We start from the raw sequence: 15,983 nt of genomic DNA on the forward strand, positions 1-15,983 counted from the left end.
CAAAAGGAAAGTTTTAATTGATTAATTTACTATTGTTATTACTGGTAGCAAGGATTGACCCAGGAGCTGTTCACTACTAATCCACATCTGCAGGCCTTTTTATTTGGAGACAGGCTCTAGAGAAGTTGCTTAGGGCTTCACTTATTTGCTGAGACTAGTCTTAAACTTGCATCCTTCTAGCTCAGCCTCCCAAGGCACTGGGATTATAGGCATGTACCACTCTGGCCAGCCAAAGATATTTATTATTAAATGATACTAAAAATTGTACATATTTATAGGGTATCACAAGATATTTGAATACAATGTGCACATTAATTAGCAATCTTCAAATCAGGGTAGGCATACTTGTCTTTCAAATAGCTACTATGTCTTAGGGCAAAACTTCTTAAAATATTTTCCCAGATGTTTTAAAATATAGAATACATGATGATAAATGAGAGATAGAAAAAAGTATCTACTGTACATTTTCAGAAAACATTGAAATTTGTTGTTTACTTTTTAAAAAGACTTAAATAACTACCAACACATATAAAAAGATGATTCTGAATGATTTTCTGATGTAAATTTTTAAGTTATTAATTGATGTCTTTGAAGAAAATGAAGGGAAACACCTCCCTATGCATATGTCTTACTATATGCATCTATGTTTAACAGAACCTATGTTATTAACATTAAATAGGGACATATAAAAGTATTTCTATTAAAATAAGAGCTTCTACTTAGTTGAAACTCATACAAACATTTGATAAACTCAGTCAATATATTCTAAAGCCAAGGAGATGTAAACCTATAATCAATGAATCAATCACTTTACACATATAGCAGCAGAAACTCTTACAATTATCATAAAAACACACTGTGAAACTACAGGTGAGTCCTCATCATGATACTTCAAACTGAAAAATGACCATGTCATGTTATCTTTTTCTGTTGCAATAACCAAATACCCAAGACTGAGTACTTGACAAAGAAATTTAGTGACCTACAGTTCTGGAAATTCAACAGTATGGTGCCAGCATCTGCTCAACTCTTTGAGGAACTAAGAGTAGGTGAAATCACAATAGTGGGAGCACATACAGAATAGACCACAGGACAGGACAGGGAGCGAGAGAGCAGAGACACCAGAACTCTCTGTAAGACAGCCCAATTTCATGGGAACTGATATACTCCAGACATTACCATTTATCCCTTTAAGCATGACCTCCCAATGACCCAGCCACCTTGTACTTGCATCCACACATCAAAGTTTCCACCTCCTCCAAAACCTTGCAAAGCTTCCAGCACATGGAAGTTTTTTTTTTGGGGGGGGGTGCGGGGGGGAGGACTTCACTTATGTGTACAGAGAGGAAGGCATGAAGTAATTAATATTCCTGCAGTTGAATTCTATTACCAACCAAATGTGAAAATACAAACTACAATGAAAATACAATTTTCTAAGTCAAATATAAAAGAGTTGAAGCTGATCATTTTCATTTATAGAAAGTACAAAAAATGAAAGTGATCTATGGTATCTGATGTCACATACTGGTCCCTGTTGAATATGATTATGGTAGAGGCACAAAGAGGAATCTTTGAGATGGACAAGATTGTATTTTGATGTAGAAGAAGCTGAAGGCAAAAGTGTATATAATTTATAAAATTTTACTTAGTAATTTATGACTGATTTGTACATAAAGCTGCTTTGATGGTTTATTGGTGATTTAAAAATCATTTGAAACAATAAAAAATTACACCTAATGTATATTATCAAGGTGGACATGAAATATATGAAACAGAGCAGGGGTTTTTAGTGGACAATTGCATCCCATTCTGTCCATTTCTATATTGTAGGGATTCTGAGCATGGAAATATTATAGAGGAACATTCCTCTGGTGAGCAAACTCCTCGGGAGTAGCAAACACTATTTTCCTACCCTTAGAATGTCCTGCAGTTTTTACTAGGAAACTAGTAAGATAACTAATACATGTGAACCATCTAGCTGTAATGGCAATGCCCTGCTGTGTTCTATAGTCTTATCAGCCTTGACCTTGATCTCAGGCACATAGCTCCTATGAATAAAGGAAGTTGCTTGCTAGATAACCACAATGTTTCACTAAGCTCTGCTGATCCTGGATCTGCCCACCTAACAGTAACTTCAGACAATTGACTTTCTTGAGAGCTGCACAAAGCTCCTAACATTGCATATTGTAACTGTAGAATGTAACTGCAGAATAAGCCACTTTACTCATACCATAAACTATAATGTAGTTATGGCAGTAATTACCTAATGTAACCTATTGGTATAAATTAATGCAGCTGCTTGGATGAGCAACCAACTTTCTGCTGCATCTTGTCTCTAATTCTCTTTTTACTTTCCTTATACTATATTAAAAATAACTAAATTTACCCGCTAAAGGCAAATATCATTGGAGTACATTAACTTGGAAAATTCTTCAAAGACACAGAGCTAAGACACAAACATGAAAGTAGACAAATGAAAAATTCTTTCCACATTTTTAATATGATTTAATCTAAAATTTTAACATTTTTAATCTATATGAAATTATGTGAAATCAGTTTGAAATAGTTCTAATTAAATATAAAATTTACATATAATTTTTCAGAATTATTATTGACAGATCGTAACAATCAAGATATATGCATGTGTGCATGCTCATGTTCACAAACACACATATAAAACCATACACACACATTTATAACATACAAGGGTATGTGTCTAAACCAACACTCACAAATGATATGACTGATATTAACTGTGCTTAAATTTCTGTAGGTAAGAATGAATAAAAAACTATGAATTGTACAAAACCTTATAGAGTACATATTTTACATTCTCCTCATAAATTAGAAATTTAAGGTTTTTTTATACATGCAAAATACCCTGAATGTGCTCGTGTCTTTGATTATTAGCAAAAAGGGGTTGAAAGCTGGGAAGCACCCAGAGATTATTGCAGCCAAAATTATCAGGAACAATTTGGGATTATTAAAGATACAGGAAAGTGTATAAAAATACAAAAGTGCTCACTAGGACAAGAATTGTTTTGTTGGCTCTGTACTCAGGGGAGGACCTGGGAAAACATGCTGCATTCTCTGCTTGTGCCTGTGCAGAATGAGCACCATGAAGCTGCTGGCCTAGAGCATGAGCACCCCCGCTTCCACACACACACACACAGCATCAGGGAGTGACAGAGTTGCTTTAAGCAATGATTCTAGGGCTTTGTCATTAGAGCACCAGAAAATCTACTAAGATCTTGACATTTTTGGAGCTCCCTTTCCTAGTCATGTAAGTAAGAAAGGCATACTTACAAGGAGTTACAGGATCCAGCTCAGGTATACAGAGGTACCAATGTACCTGAGAGCTTTCACTTTAAAGCTTTGCCCACCTAAATTCACTGGGCTGGAGATGGTGGCCTGGAAGACACTCAGAAGGCATATGATAACAATGGACTCATCACTGCCCACCCTGTTAACACAGCTTACATCCAAAATCACCAAGGAAAACTTCCAAACTGAAAATGGCCCCTGTCAGGGGACTTTCTTTATGCAGGAGAATTAACAAATTGACCACAATCAAGTGGGCCTTAACCTGCACCCAGTGAAGAAAATAACAAATAGAGAAGACAGGAATTGCCCAGAACTCCAACCACAGTCTGTGACAGGAAAATGATTCCTGGAGCCTCATCACTGGTTGCCATCCTGCCAGTTCCCTGCTGTTCTAGCCAGAGGGTCCTGCAGGGGAATGGAAGTCCTGGGCTACGTGTGTCCTGTCAACCAAAATCCAACATTGCCCTCTCTCAAGTGGGAACTTCAAAATTGAACTTAAGGTTTCATTCTCACTAGCAGGTTTCATGATGCTTGAATGAAGAATTAAACCACAAAGTGTGTAAAAATCCCTGCTCTAAATGCAGCACATGATGATTTTTGAATCTTCTTAACATGAAGCAGGGGGTGAGATTACTTTCATGATTACAAGGAGAATTTGGGTACACAGAGGTTAAGTCTCAAAGTCTTACTCTGATTAGGTGCAGAGAGGGGTTTTGAAATTGTCAGTAGTTAAAGAGAGGGTGCCATGAACCACCATGTTTCCCTAAAGCTAGTAAGTGGAGTTCTTCTATCAATCAAATTCTGTTTTGTTTTTTTTTTTTTTGTATTTGTTTTTCTATATTCCTACTATCTTCTGAACTAGTAGTATTTTGGAATTTCTTATTGAAAAAAATGTTCCCATTGATTATAAATATTTATTCTACATGTGTAATGGTTAATTTGAATTGTCAGCTTCATCAGATTAAGAGATATCTAGAATTTAGAGGATTATGGGTGTGTCTATGAGTCTAGAAATGGTTGGCATGTGGGATAGCCAACTGAAATGGAGACCCTCCCTAAGAATGTGCTACACCAAATAAGATGATGACATGGATGGAATAAAAGTTGGAAGAACAAGGAAGCAGCAGCAGATGCATGGTTGACTTTTTCTTGAATGGGTTCTTGATTGCTGCTACCATCATCTGAGGATATCAGACTCTTGCTTCTTTACTTTTCCAAAGGTTATTCTCCAGAAACCTTTGGTTTCAAACTAGAGTAGCACTGCTAATCTCTCTTGTTCAGGCCCAGGCTTCAGCCTCTTGGACTTTGCACCTACTGATTCTTCCTTCCAGCTGTCTGACCTGCAGATGGCCATTGTTGACTATCCAGCTTCCAGTAATATAAGCCAATCTTATAAATTCTCCTTTTATAATTGTACTTCCTGTTGATTCTGTTCCTCTAGAGAACCCTAATACAATATGCAATATCAATTATCTAAAGGAACATTTAAATATTTTAATAACTGCAAATGCATTGAGTTGGAACTATAGCTCTGAGGCACATGTCCCATGGTGAGTTATGTGCAATGAGGCAGGACTGGTTCCACACCTGTAGAGCTACACCCTGACTCATTTGTTTTTGTGTTAGGAAAACAAGTGCTATCAAAGTAATTGTGCCACATTCCCAGGTTATATCCTCAGCTTTGGAACATAAAACACAAATGCATGGTGAAAGATTGTATGGCAGAAGCAAATATTCACTGATTTAAAAAGATAAAAATGTGAGTTAATTAATACCTAAGTAAATTTGTTTCAAGGAAGCAAGGTTAGTGAATGATATTTATAACAGGAGACATTCATGCAAACTGGCACATGTATGGCATTTGAAAGTTGAAATACTAGGATTTCTTCAGTCATCTGAATTCATATATTTCATAGAATTTGTTGTTTAGAGAAATTTAGGTGATGCTAGTTGTTCACTTTGAAAGTCACTGAATTCATCTGCACAAATATGAGTTAGTTAATTGGACTCATTTGCATAATTGGTTGTCAATTCATATCAAAATTTTGTGAATAAATATACTCTACCAATATTGACCTCTTAGTGACATGAGGGAGAAACAAAACAATATCCATAAAAAATGTAGAAAAATTCTCACTCACCAATGACAGCAACAGGATAAGATGGTTTGACCTGCTTGAGCCAACATATCTGTAACTCTAAGATGTGCCAGGGCTACTGACATTAATTCTGCAGCAAGTATGATGGGTGAACACAGTACAAAAACCCTTTCAATTATTATAAATCCCTCCAAGTCTGCAAGGACACTATTTACAATATGTCCCTTAATAAATGCTGTGAGATTTATCATACAGGTGAAAACCTGTGGTATGAATGCAGGTATGTTTTGTGCAGTAACAGTAAACTGGTATTAGATTGAAGTGGTACTAAATAAGAACATGGGGAATAGGGGGGTTGGGAAATTTGATTGTGCAAATCCTGTGATGTAGAGGACACAGACAAAGTTCATTAAGTATCCAGAAAAAGTTCATTGGCATGACTAGGTGTGTAGGCACACATGGGCAAAAAGCCAAGGAACATAAAGACATAGGGCCCAGCAGGTACAAGATATATGGGGTACATGGTTTCACAGGAATTAAGGTGGTCTGAGGATGAAAAGTGAACATGAAAAATGTTGAAGCTCACCGGACTGTAAAATTTGTAGAAGATTCAATGCCTCAGAGACATTCATACATACGTGTGGTGAGAAGTTGTGAATAAAGCTGGGGTAGCAGGTCCTGGATTAGGTACTTGTCCAAAACAGGCCCAGAATATGACAGAGGTGAATCTAGAGAGACACAATGTTTCTTGAAGGAGACTAATGACACAAAGAGTATTGGGGGGGCGGGGAGGGAACAAAGTAGGTAGAGAGCTAAGGAGGCCAAGATGGCCCAAAGTGCAAGAGAAACACCAGGAAAAGCAAATTAAAAGATTACACTTCTAGATTTTAAGACTAAGTATGAGCTTTTACAACCATGTGGTATAACTAAGGGACAGAAAATGATACCAGTGGAAAAAAGGAAAAGTGTCTTGATTTAAGACCAGGCACACAGGAAAGAAGTGATATAAAGAGGCATGTAACCAGAAGAAAGGTGGAGGATGCTGGGGTTGATGGCAATCAGTTTGGAGTTTGAACTGTGTGTTGAGAATGCCTGAGAGTTGATCTTGGACATTTGGTTGTGTAGGACCCAGGAGCCATGGGGATGGACTGAGGTAATGGAATTGAAAGCAAATAAAAAAGAAGGAAGAACACTGATGATGGGTCTTGGGGAAATGGGAGGAAGAAGGACTGTCCTGAGGTCCCTGGATAGGCACCACAGAAGAATGAACATTAAATGTCAGGACACAGTTGTGCATGTGGGAGTTGGGATGTGGAATGTCTTCATGGCTGTGAGGGATGAGTGGAAGTTCAGTGTGAAGGCTGCAGCTCAGAATGAAGAGCCAAGCATGTCTGAAAAATAGGGTATGTGCAGACTCAGTCCTGCTCTGCTGAGGTGTGACTGACTAATACATTTGTACACATACATGGTGTACAACACATGGATCTTACATAAGTAGACATTGTAAACTGCTTACCAGAGCCTCTTAATTAACATATCTATCACTTAAGATGTATGTGTGGTGAGGATATTTAAGATCTCACAGCAAATATCAAGTATACAAAAATGTATTAACTTCATTCTCCACATTATACAGCAAATCCCCCAAATTTATCGATGTTAGAATGGAATTTTGTGCACTTTAAACAACCTCCCTGTGTCCCTCACTAGCCACCTCTTTACAACCACCATTCCACTCTATTTCTATGAAGTTGACTTATTAGATGTCACATGAGAGAGATCAAACTGTAATCTTGTCTGATTTATGTCACAATACTGTCCTCAGTGTTCACTTACATCAGCACAGGGACAATATTTACCTATTTAGAAGGCTCAATAACATTCCATTGAATGTTAGTGGACATTCCACATCACCTACACACAGTCATCCACTGGTGGACACTATGTCTTTCCTTGCTTCTGTCTTGCTTGTTGTGAACAGTACTGCAAGAAACATGGAGATGCAGATGTCTCTGTGAGATAAATTATTTTCTTTCAGATGCATTCCAGGGAGGGGGATTGCTGTATCACATGTAAGTTTTACTCTCAATTTTCCAAGGCACCTTTATGCAGTTTTTTCCATGGTGGGTGTGCCGATTTACATAATCTCCCAAATAATCTGCCCAAGGTTCTCTTTGCTCCATATTACTGCCAATACTTGTTATCTCTGGTATTTTTAACATTAATCCTCCCAAAATGGTGAGGTAATATCTCCTATTTTTTAGCATTTTACTGATTAGTCACTATGAGCATATTTAATGTATCTACTGAGCACTTTGTCTTTTTTGAAAATATATCTACTCAAGTACTTGACCAAATTTTTGAAAACAAATTTTACTGTGCATTTTAAGGTAGACAAAACAATACCATAGATTGAGTGAAATTGTCACTAGAATTGAACAAACTCATTTATCTCTTATCTCACATAGATACATATATTCCCCCATGTCAAGAACAGTTATGATCTAATCATGCAACAAAACTCCTAACTGGAATACAGTACCTTTAACATAGTTAATATATCATATATAAGAATTTCTGAGTTGTTCACCCTGAGTATTTATTATTTGGTATGTTTTTACCTATAGCCATGGGTAGGTAGATTTTTATATGGATTTCATGTGGAACCAATTTCTACGAAATTGATGTCTCCAGGAAAGTCAAGTCTTCCCAAGTTTATGTGCCAACTTGACTGTTCCCAAAATGTGCATGTTTGAGCAGTACCCTAGGCAGCTCCATATGCCCAGGGAGTCATATGTGACCTGAGGGCAGGAATAAAAAAAATGCATAGGGAGAGAAATCTCTAATAGTAGGAATGTTTGAAGAACCACTCAAATCCCAGAGCTGGGATTAAGCTGTCACAAGACTTTCTGTCACAAGAAAGTTTCTCCATGGTTTCTGCCTGGGTATGTTGTCCCCTGTTTGCAGTCTAAACCTACAACCTTATTCCTCCCCCTGCATTTGTCTAGTGACTTCTCATTCTCCTGAGTACCAGTATGCTGTGTTTATCAGAAATACTTATATGAAGCAAATTTAGTCTATGCTGAGGTTGGTGTTTAGGTTTTCTGCAAAGCAATTTCTAGTTCTTTCTTTTCTGGGTTGAGTTCACTGCTGCCTATGCCTTTATGTCCATTTTGATAAAATTTTGAAAGTGTTGACCCTGCTATAGAAATGCATTACCTTCCCACTGGATGTGGTGTGTCTCTCAAGGTTTTTCTATTGGAAGCCTGATGTCCAGTGTTGCAGTGTTAAGAGGTGATGGGGCCCTTATGAGGCGAGGCCTCTTGGAAGTGACAGGCCTTTGAGGTGTTTGCCAATTGAAGTGATCAAGATAATTCTTTTGGGACCCTGGCTAATTCTGAAAGGGGTGTTATAAAAGACAGAACTTCCCCTAGTCTACTCTTTACCTTCCAAACTCACCATGTGATTTCTCTCACACACATTTCTACAACAATGCCAGTCACCCCCTTATGACAGCACAGGGCCACTTAAGAATTGAGCCCATGTGGGTGGCACACTTGTAAGGGCTGAAAACTATGAAATAATGTTCTACTTTCTGTAAAGTACCCAGTCTCTTGGGTTTTGTCATAGAAGAAGACAACAGGCTAATACACAAGCCTTTCTGCTACATTCAAGTGAGATGAGTAGACTCTTGCCTCTTGAGGAGGAGGTCCCAATTCCATACTCCCTCCATGATTCTGATTTCAGCTTCCTCACATCATATTTTATTTCACTTTGATCTACATTCTTATTCTGTGTTTTTAAACAATAAAATTTGGGGCACAGCTGTCCCAATGTCAATATGAACACACACAGAACCTAGACCTTTTACCAATCCTACAGGCACAATCTGGAGATGAGGCAGTGATATATTACAGGGCACAATGACTGTGACATGGTCATTAGAGTGCAACAAATTTCCTGGGCACAGTGGTACACACCTGTAATCCCCACACTCAGGAGGCTGAGGCAGAAGGATCATGAATTTGAACACAGGCTCAGCAACTCAGTGAGGTCCTAAGAAACTCAGTGAGACACTGTGTTTAAATAAAATACAAAATAGAGTTTGGTGTGTTGTTCAGTGGCTAAGTACCCCTGAGTTCAATCCATGGTTAAAAAAAGGGGGGGAGGACAAGTTTAGAGTTGGCTTTAGCTTGAAGTCATGATGATGTATTTCAGAAAATAATTATCCAGGATGTTGGCAATCAATATTTATCATGGATGACGCATGGAATGATTAATGAAACCCCTCAATGGCCCATCCATCACTTCTCTTTTGAAGTCTGTACAATTAACTTTAAGGGCCTCTCTCCATGTAGGTTGAAGACTTCAGGCACAGTATTTTCCTTGGATCTCCAAAACCTTTGATGTGTTGGGTGTTGCTCTTCCCTTGCTGAAGTCTCAATTCCCTCTGCACTAAAATGTTTTCTTAAAGTTGATTATCCAAGGCTCTTCATTAGCATAAACCACCTTGAACCAACAGTCCACACCAAAAACAGCAAATTCATTCTCCTATGGGATGTTTGCATACATGGAAAATGAAGAGAATTATCTTTGAACAAAGCCCATCACTTTCTTTCAAAAGTAAAGACACTAAAAAAAATGTTTGGGCCACTATTGCCCTGGAACATTTTTAAAAAATCCTTATGTGCCTTAATTCTGTCATAAAAACACATACAAACCACACCCCCATCTTTAAAGTACAAGCCATGTGGTTGCTGTCATGTTTCAGGGCTGCAGCAGGAATATTTTATGATTGGGGAGTGCCATTCCTGAGAGATGGATTCTGTTGGTTTATTGTTTATTCAGCCTTTGAATGTACCACATGTCTAGTTTCTTCGTACAACTTTTTGATATTTTTGGTTGATAATTGGATCTATAAATATATTAATATGGCAGCCCTTCAGTCTCAGAATGAATTCCTACATCTCCAGGTTTCTGTTTATATTCACTTTTTTTTTTTTTTTGAGGGGTGTACCAGAAATTGAACTCATGGGCACTCAACCCCTGAGCCACATTCCCAGCCTTATTTATATTTCATTTAGAAGCAGGGTCTCACTGAGTTGCTTAACCCCTCACCCTTGCTGAGGCTGGCTTTGAACACATGATCCTCCAGCCTCAGCCTCCCAAGACAATGTGGTTTCAGGTATGGGCCACTGCACCTGGCTCTATTCATATTTTGAATACCAGAATCACCTCTTTGCTTTATCAACTATTTTTCCCCATGTTACACTTTAAATGGTTGCAGTATTTCTAACTTTTCTCCAAGAACTGGATGGCAGTTTCTAAAGATTTTGCTTTCTCTATGTGATCCTTTCACAAGAAAAAAGAAAAGTGCAACTTGACAAAAAAAATAACAAGATGTAATTTTGGATTTGTAAAAAATATTTTCTTAGGTCTGAAATGTCTGTTATCACCATCTATCCTAGCTGGTGACCTAATGCTGGCTTCACAAAATCTGACTATTAAAAAATTAAGAAACCAACAAAGAAAGCATACAAACACACAAAAGTACCATCTCAAAATCTGTGATGGCTCTCTGACCTTAAAGGTCCATGGGAAGAGAGGCACTGAAATTCTTTATTCTTATATAGGAGACATACAAGGGAAGGTTCCATGAAACATTCCATCCCCAAAAGGGCAAAGGGGTAAGTTTATAAAGGAACAGATGAGTGTAACTCAACCCCAGCAGATAACACCTAATTCTGGAGCCACATCTTGTTTTCCAAGCTAGGGTAATGCCCAAATTACTGTGACCTGGCACTACTGTGCCAGACTAAAGACAATATGTTCAGAACCTGGTGCATCAGGACTGAAAGGGATCTTGTATCCAGGGCAGCTCCTGACATATTTCCCTTATCTTAAAATTAAAAAAAAAAAAGGCAACTGGTAATTTATGTTTTAGTCACTGGATTCTTGTTCTGAGAAGATCATGACCTACTCTTGAGACATAAATAAAATTAGTAGAAAACATATTATTTCAATAATATACTATATAGAATGTTTCAGCATATTTAGGATTAAGGTCATTTAATTAGTTTTGGAAGATCCAGGTTATTATGATTACTCTGCCAAAAACTCATCAGAAGAGTCTTAAATCTTTTCCCCATTTTATTTGGAAGCATTCTGTTTGGCCACAGTAACACAGACATTTTTATTTGGCATAGCATTTAAGCCTTTCCACAAACCATAGAGCAGAGGGCTCATTTGCATTATTCATTACAGTGGCTTCTACAGCATTTAACTTAGTTTCAATCCTTCCATTAGCACTTATCTATGAAGGTTCTTGGAAGTAATTTCAGTCAAATTATTAAGAAAATTTACATGTTGCAAGTTTTAAAACATAGCCACAGAAGCTGTATTATAGGAACAATGAATAATATTTTAAGTAGTCACTTCATTGATCATGAGATCAAGAACTTGCCTAGGTCTGGTTAATTGGCATGCACCTGTTTCAAGGCCTGAATTTTAACTTCAGCATCCTACCTGGCAACAGGACAAAGAGACATTGATGAGGATCAATGTCCTTTTTATCCTACTATAAAAGTGATAAAATTAGGCAAGTTGTACCTTTTATAGGTTACAGAATATTTAACCATCTGTTCAATTCTCTAATTTAAGGAGTCTTTTAGTTCTGTCGTAATGTAAACATTCTGAAGGCAGAAGTCAAACATCAGAACATCCTTTTGAGTGCTATCTCACTGAAAACTCAGGTTTCTAAGAGTTATGTCATCTTCATGTAATTGTAGGAGACCATTTCTAGACACCTAATGTTGACAATACATAGGCCAAACCCATCCATTTAGAAAATGTGCCAATTTCTATTGTAGAATGATTAGGGCAATAATACATTGTTGAATATTTTATGTAAATAACTGGCCTATATAGAAAATTTCTATTTCAACTATCTATTTTGACAATTATCCATATATATAGTCTGAATTTGTGAGGATGAGCATAATTGGCTTGTTTAGGATTCTCATATACTGTCTTTTTCTCAAAAGATACTGCCAGACAGCCTGTTTACCATAGGATCAACATATAGCTACAACTGACCATTACAGTGAGTATAATTCATCTAGTTGCATGGGTAGACTTTCCAGTCTTCACTGCAAGGAACATCAAAGGTGGACCTGAGGGGTTGTGTTTGTGGGTCAGCGGTAGAGCACTTGCTTAGCATGTGCAAGGCACTGGGTTCAATTCTTAGCACCACATAAAGATAAATAAAAGTATTGTGTCCAACTACAACATGTGTGTGTGTGTGTGTGTGTGTGTGTGTGTGTGTGTTTCTTTTGAGGGTGGACTTGAGAAATGGGTTCATGGATGTTTGTTCATAATTTTTACTTACCTGACAAGCCCATGAAGCTGCATGGCTATAAACTCTGCAGCTGAAAATTTATCTTCCTGTGTGAGGTTTTTCAACCTTTCCACAACGACCAGTTTAAACTCTTTTGAAATTTGATTTAACTTACTAATCACGTTCAGTAGCAGTAAGACTCCCAGTATCACAATTAAGAAAAAATTTTAAAAAATATTTTGTAACATCTATTATGTGCTATGGAGTTCTCTTTTACCATCTTTTTATTTAATAAAATTGAGTAGAGGCTTGGCATAAGCCATAGTATCATTAGTTTTAAGTTATAAAGGCAATGTTTAATGTAGTACAAGTATTTAAATAATAAGAAAAGATTTATTATCTCTAGCTGGTTGTGAAACTTGACAAAGTTATTTAATGGGAACAAGGTAAATAGAAACTTACCCTTTACTAAATGTATGACTTGATTTTGACTTTAACAGAATTACCAAAAATAAAGAATACAATAAGTTGTATATAAAAATTTGCATGCTGAAATTAGCTCTAGATTAACCTAAATATTTATCTTAATTTGGAAAGAAGCAAGAGGCAGAGATCTTAATGTAGTAGTAGGTGGTCTTTACTAGGGGCATGAGAAATATGTAGACATCTATCCAAAATAGGAGGTACATATATTAAATAACCCTAGAGAAGATATTTTGTTACCATTAATAAATAATGAAATAGAGAAATGAACAGTCTTTTATCTATGAATCCATGAAAAACTGGCATTATGGTTATCAACTTAGTGTTGACTTAAGTAGGGGGAATTAGTATCTCAAATGTTAATGGGTAAAAACAAGTCAACAGTGTGGTTTAAGACAGTGATCCAATTTAGAATTAATGACATTGAGCTAGCAATAACATTTTTAGGGATCTATTACAAACAAACTTTGTGCATTAAAAAAAAAACAGTTAGTTGTATGAGCACCTTAATAACTTTATTTAATGTAGTAAAATTAGTTCTAATAATTATGTATAACTATGGTGTTAGTAATTTTAAAATATCAATGTACGTAGGACATTGTCAGATATTATTAAAGTTTAGAAAAGGTCTATTATGTTAGTTTTTTATTGAAATATGCTATTGACTATTGAGCTGATTTATTTATGGCTGTTTGTCTAATATTTTAGGCATAACTATTTTCAGAGTTTTTTTTCCTTTCTTTTTCAGTAATAAACTGTTGCCAGGTGCTTGAAGTAAGACACTGTTTTAATGTTAAGGGGGTTTCAATATCTGTAACTTAGGAGCAAACATTGTACCCAGAAAATTTATTTCTCTTGGAGCTATGACTAGCATTTTAATCTCTTTCTGTCTGTATGTTTGCCTTTCTGTTTCTTTATTTGGGCTGCATTTAACTATGCTATAACATCTAAACTTGGCTAGAATTATGCTAACCTTTGTAAATTCCTTGGAATGTCTAGGGCTAACTGGAGATAAACACCTTTTCAAATGGATGGCCCCCTATAAGTTTAAGGTACTGTATTGTCTTTTATAAGTCTATGAAAAATAGTAGAATTTTTCTAAAGATTTACTAAAATTATGATTTTTTAAAATTCTTTAATTTTTTTTTAGTTGTAGTTGGACACAATATATTTATTTTTATGTGGTGCCGAAGATTGAACCCAGTGCCTCACATGTGTGAGGCAGGCACTCTACCATTGAGCTACAGCCCCAGCCCCTAAAATTATATTTTAGGCATTTTGTTTATCTGTTAGATACCAATCTGTCCTGGGGAACTGCTCCAAATTGTCAGGCTTGTCCCTATTCTGTGTTAGTGGGACATGGTTAAGATAAATCTCCTTTAAAACTGTTTTTAAGATGGCCTTGTATTTCATAGTTTAGCTAAGTAATAGCATAATATTTCTCTAGGTAAGGTTAGACATATGCCATACATTCTGAAACCCTACAGTACATTTATTTTGACCTTTTAAAAAAATCTCTCTGAATTTGTTTTGGTCTATATTAAGTTTTAGAGGTTCCTTCGATCTTTCCAATTTTTAAGCCCTTCTTTGATGATAGTAGTTGAGGCTAGATATAAAAATTAGTTAACTAGCTGATTCATCCTAACAATTTAAGTAGAACCCCCCAACTCTTTCTGAGAGAATGTCTTAAAATATCTCTATATCTCAGAATATTATCCTTTAAGTAGGTGTCACTAAATTGTCTTTTAAACAATATGATTAAGGTTGTTTCCCATTTAAGGGGGCAACATACATGTCTTACAATGTTTCATGAATTATAGGTCCAGTCAGAGAATTTATATAAGATAAATTACAACAAAGTTTAAAACTTTTATTGTTAAAAACTAATGTACAACTTTAATTTGGAGAACAATAATCCTTATAACCTCTTATAATTACTATGTTACCTCTGAAACTTTTCTTAATAAAACAGCTATAAATAGTTTCTAAGAGAACCTGGCGAGGGATAATTTTTTTTTTTTTTAGTTTGAGAACACATACAGGCAGGCAGGAACGTGAAACTAAATTTTGCCTGAAAAGGATATCTTTTGTTAGTATTTACAGATGGGCATTCTTAAATAAAATGTAGGCTCTGTGTAGCTTCGGGAGCAGCCCTGTGTGAAACAGAAAGTATAGGTTAATGGTTGCAAGCCAGGACCAAAAAACCCTGTTTGGGTGACAATGAAATGAACAATGGGAAGACTGCTAGAGGTGGGACTTATCTGCCAAATTTCTCTCTCCATGTGGCTACAGAATACTTTGTGTAAAAGCATGTAACCAGAATATACCACAAGGCTCTGTTTGAAACCTTGTGTATCCGCATGTGCGATTACCAGCAGTCCTGGCCAAACATCATGGTATCTTGGCGTGTACTGTCTGCTTTTGCCAGTGGTTGTCATGGTGAGAAAACAGCATATGGCCAGTGGGCATGGCCATTGCCAGCAGCTTTGGCTGCACCTGACACTGTGGCAGTGCAAGACATGGGTTCTCCCTATTGGGGCGGGCTTTGAATCCACATTCACCCCGTGGGGGCTGGGCTTGTTGCCCACCATAGGGTCCTGCTCAGGGTAAGTGCCCTGGAAACTTCCCCAAGGGGTCATAGTTCCTTCAATCAGTCTGCCTTCCCCCACCTGTAGTCCCTCAGCAACCCACATCTTGTGGCACTTTGCCATTCCCCCAGGGTCCGGGAGGTTGAAGCGGTG

The 15,983-nt window shown here is 36.9% G+C and overlaps 2 protein-coding genes across 2 annotated transcripts in view; both read right to left on the bottom strand.

The window, feature by feature from the left end:
• The window catches only part of LOC308643747 (uncharacterized protein), a 738,434-nt gene that overhangs the window by 361,895 nt on the left and 360,556 nt on the right, over positions 1-15,983 (bottom strand). The gene's annotated exons all lie outside the window — the stretch shown is intronic.
• The window catches only part of LOC308644232 (zinc finger protein 701-like), a 99,909-nt gene that overhangs the window by 20,716 nt on the left and 63,210 nt on the right, over positions 1-15,983 (bottom strand). The window contains exon 6 of the mRNA XM_081285102.1: positions 6,062-6,151. Within this exon, the coding sequence (XP_081141228.1) occupies positions 6,062-6,151 (90 nt within the window). The remainder of the gene's footprint in view (positions 1-6,061; positions 6,152-15,983) is intronic.

Source organism: Spermophilus citellus (assembly GCF_964194105.1).
Source record: "Spermophilus citellus genome assembly, chromosome: 3".
Lineage (NCBI taxonomy): Eukaryota > Metazoa > Chordata > Mammalia > Rodentia > Sciuridae > Spermophilus > Spermophilus citellus.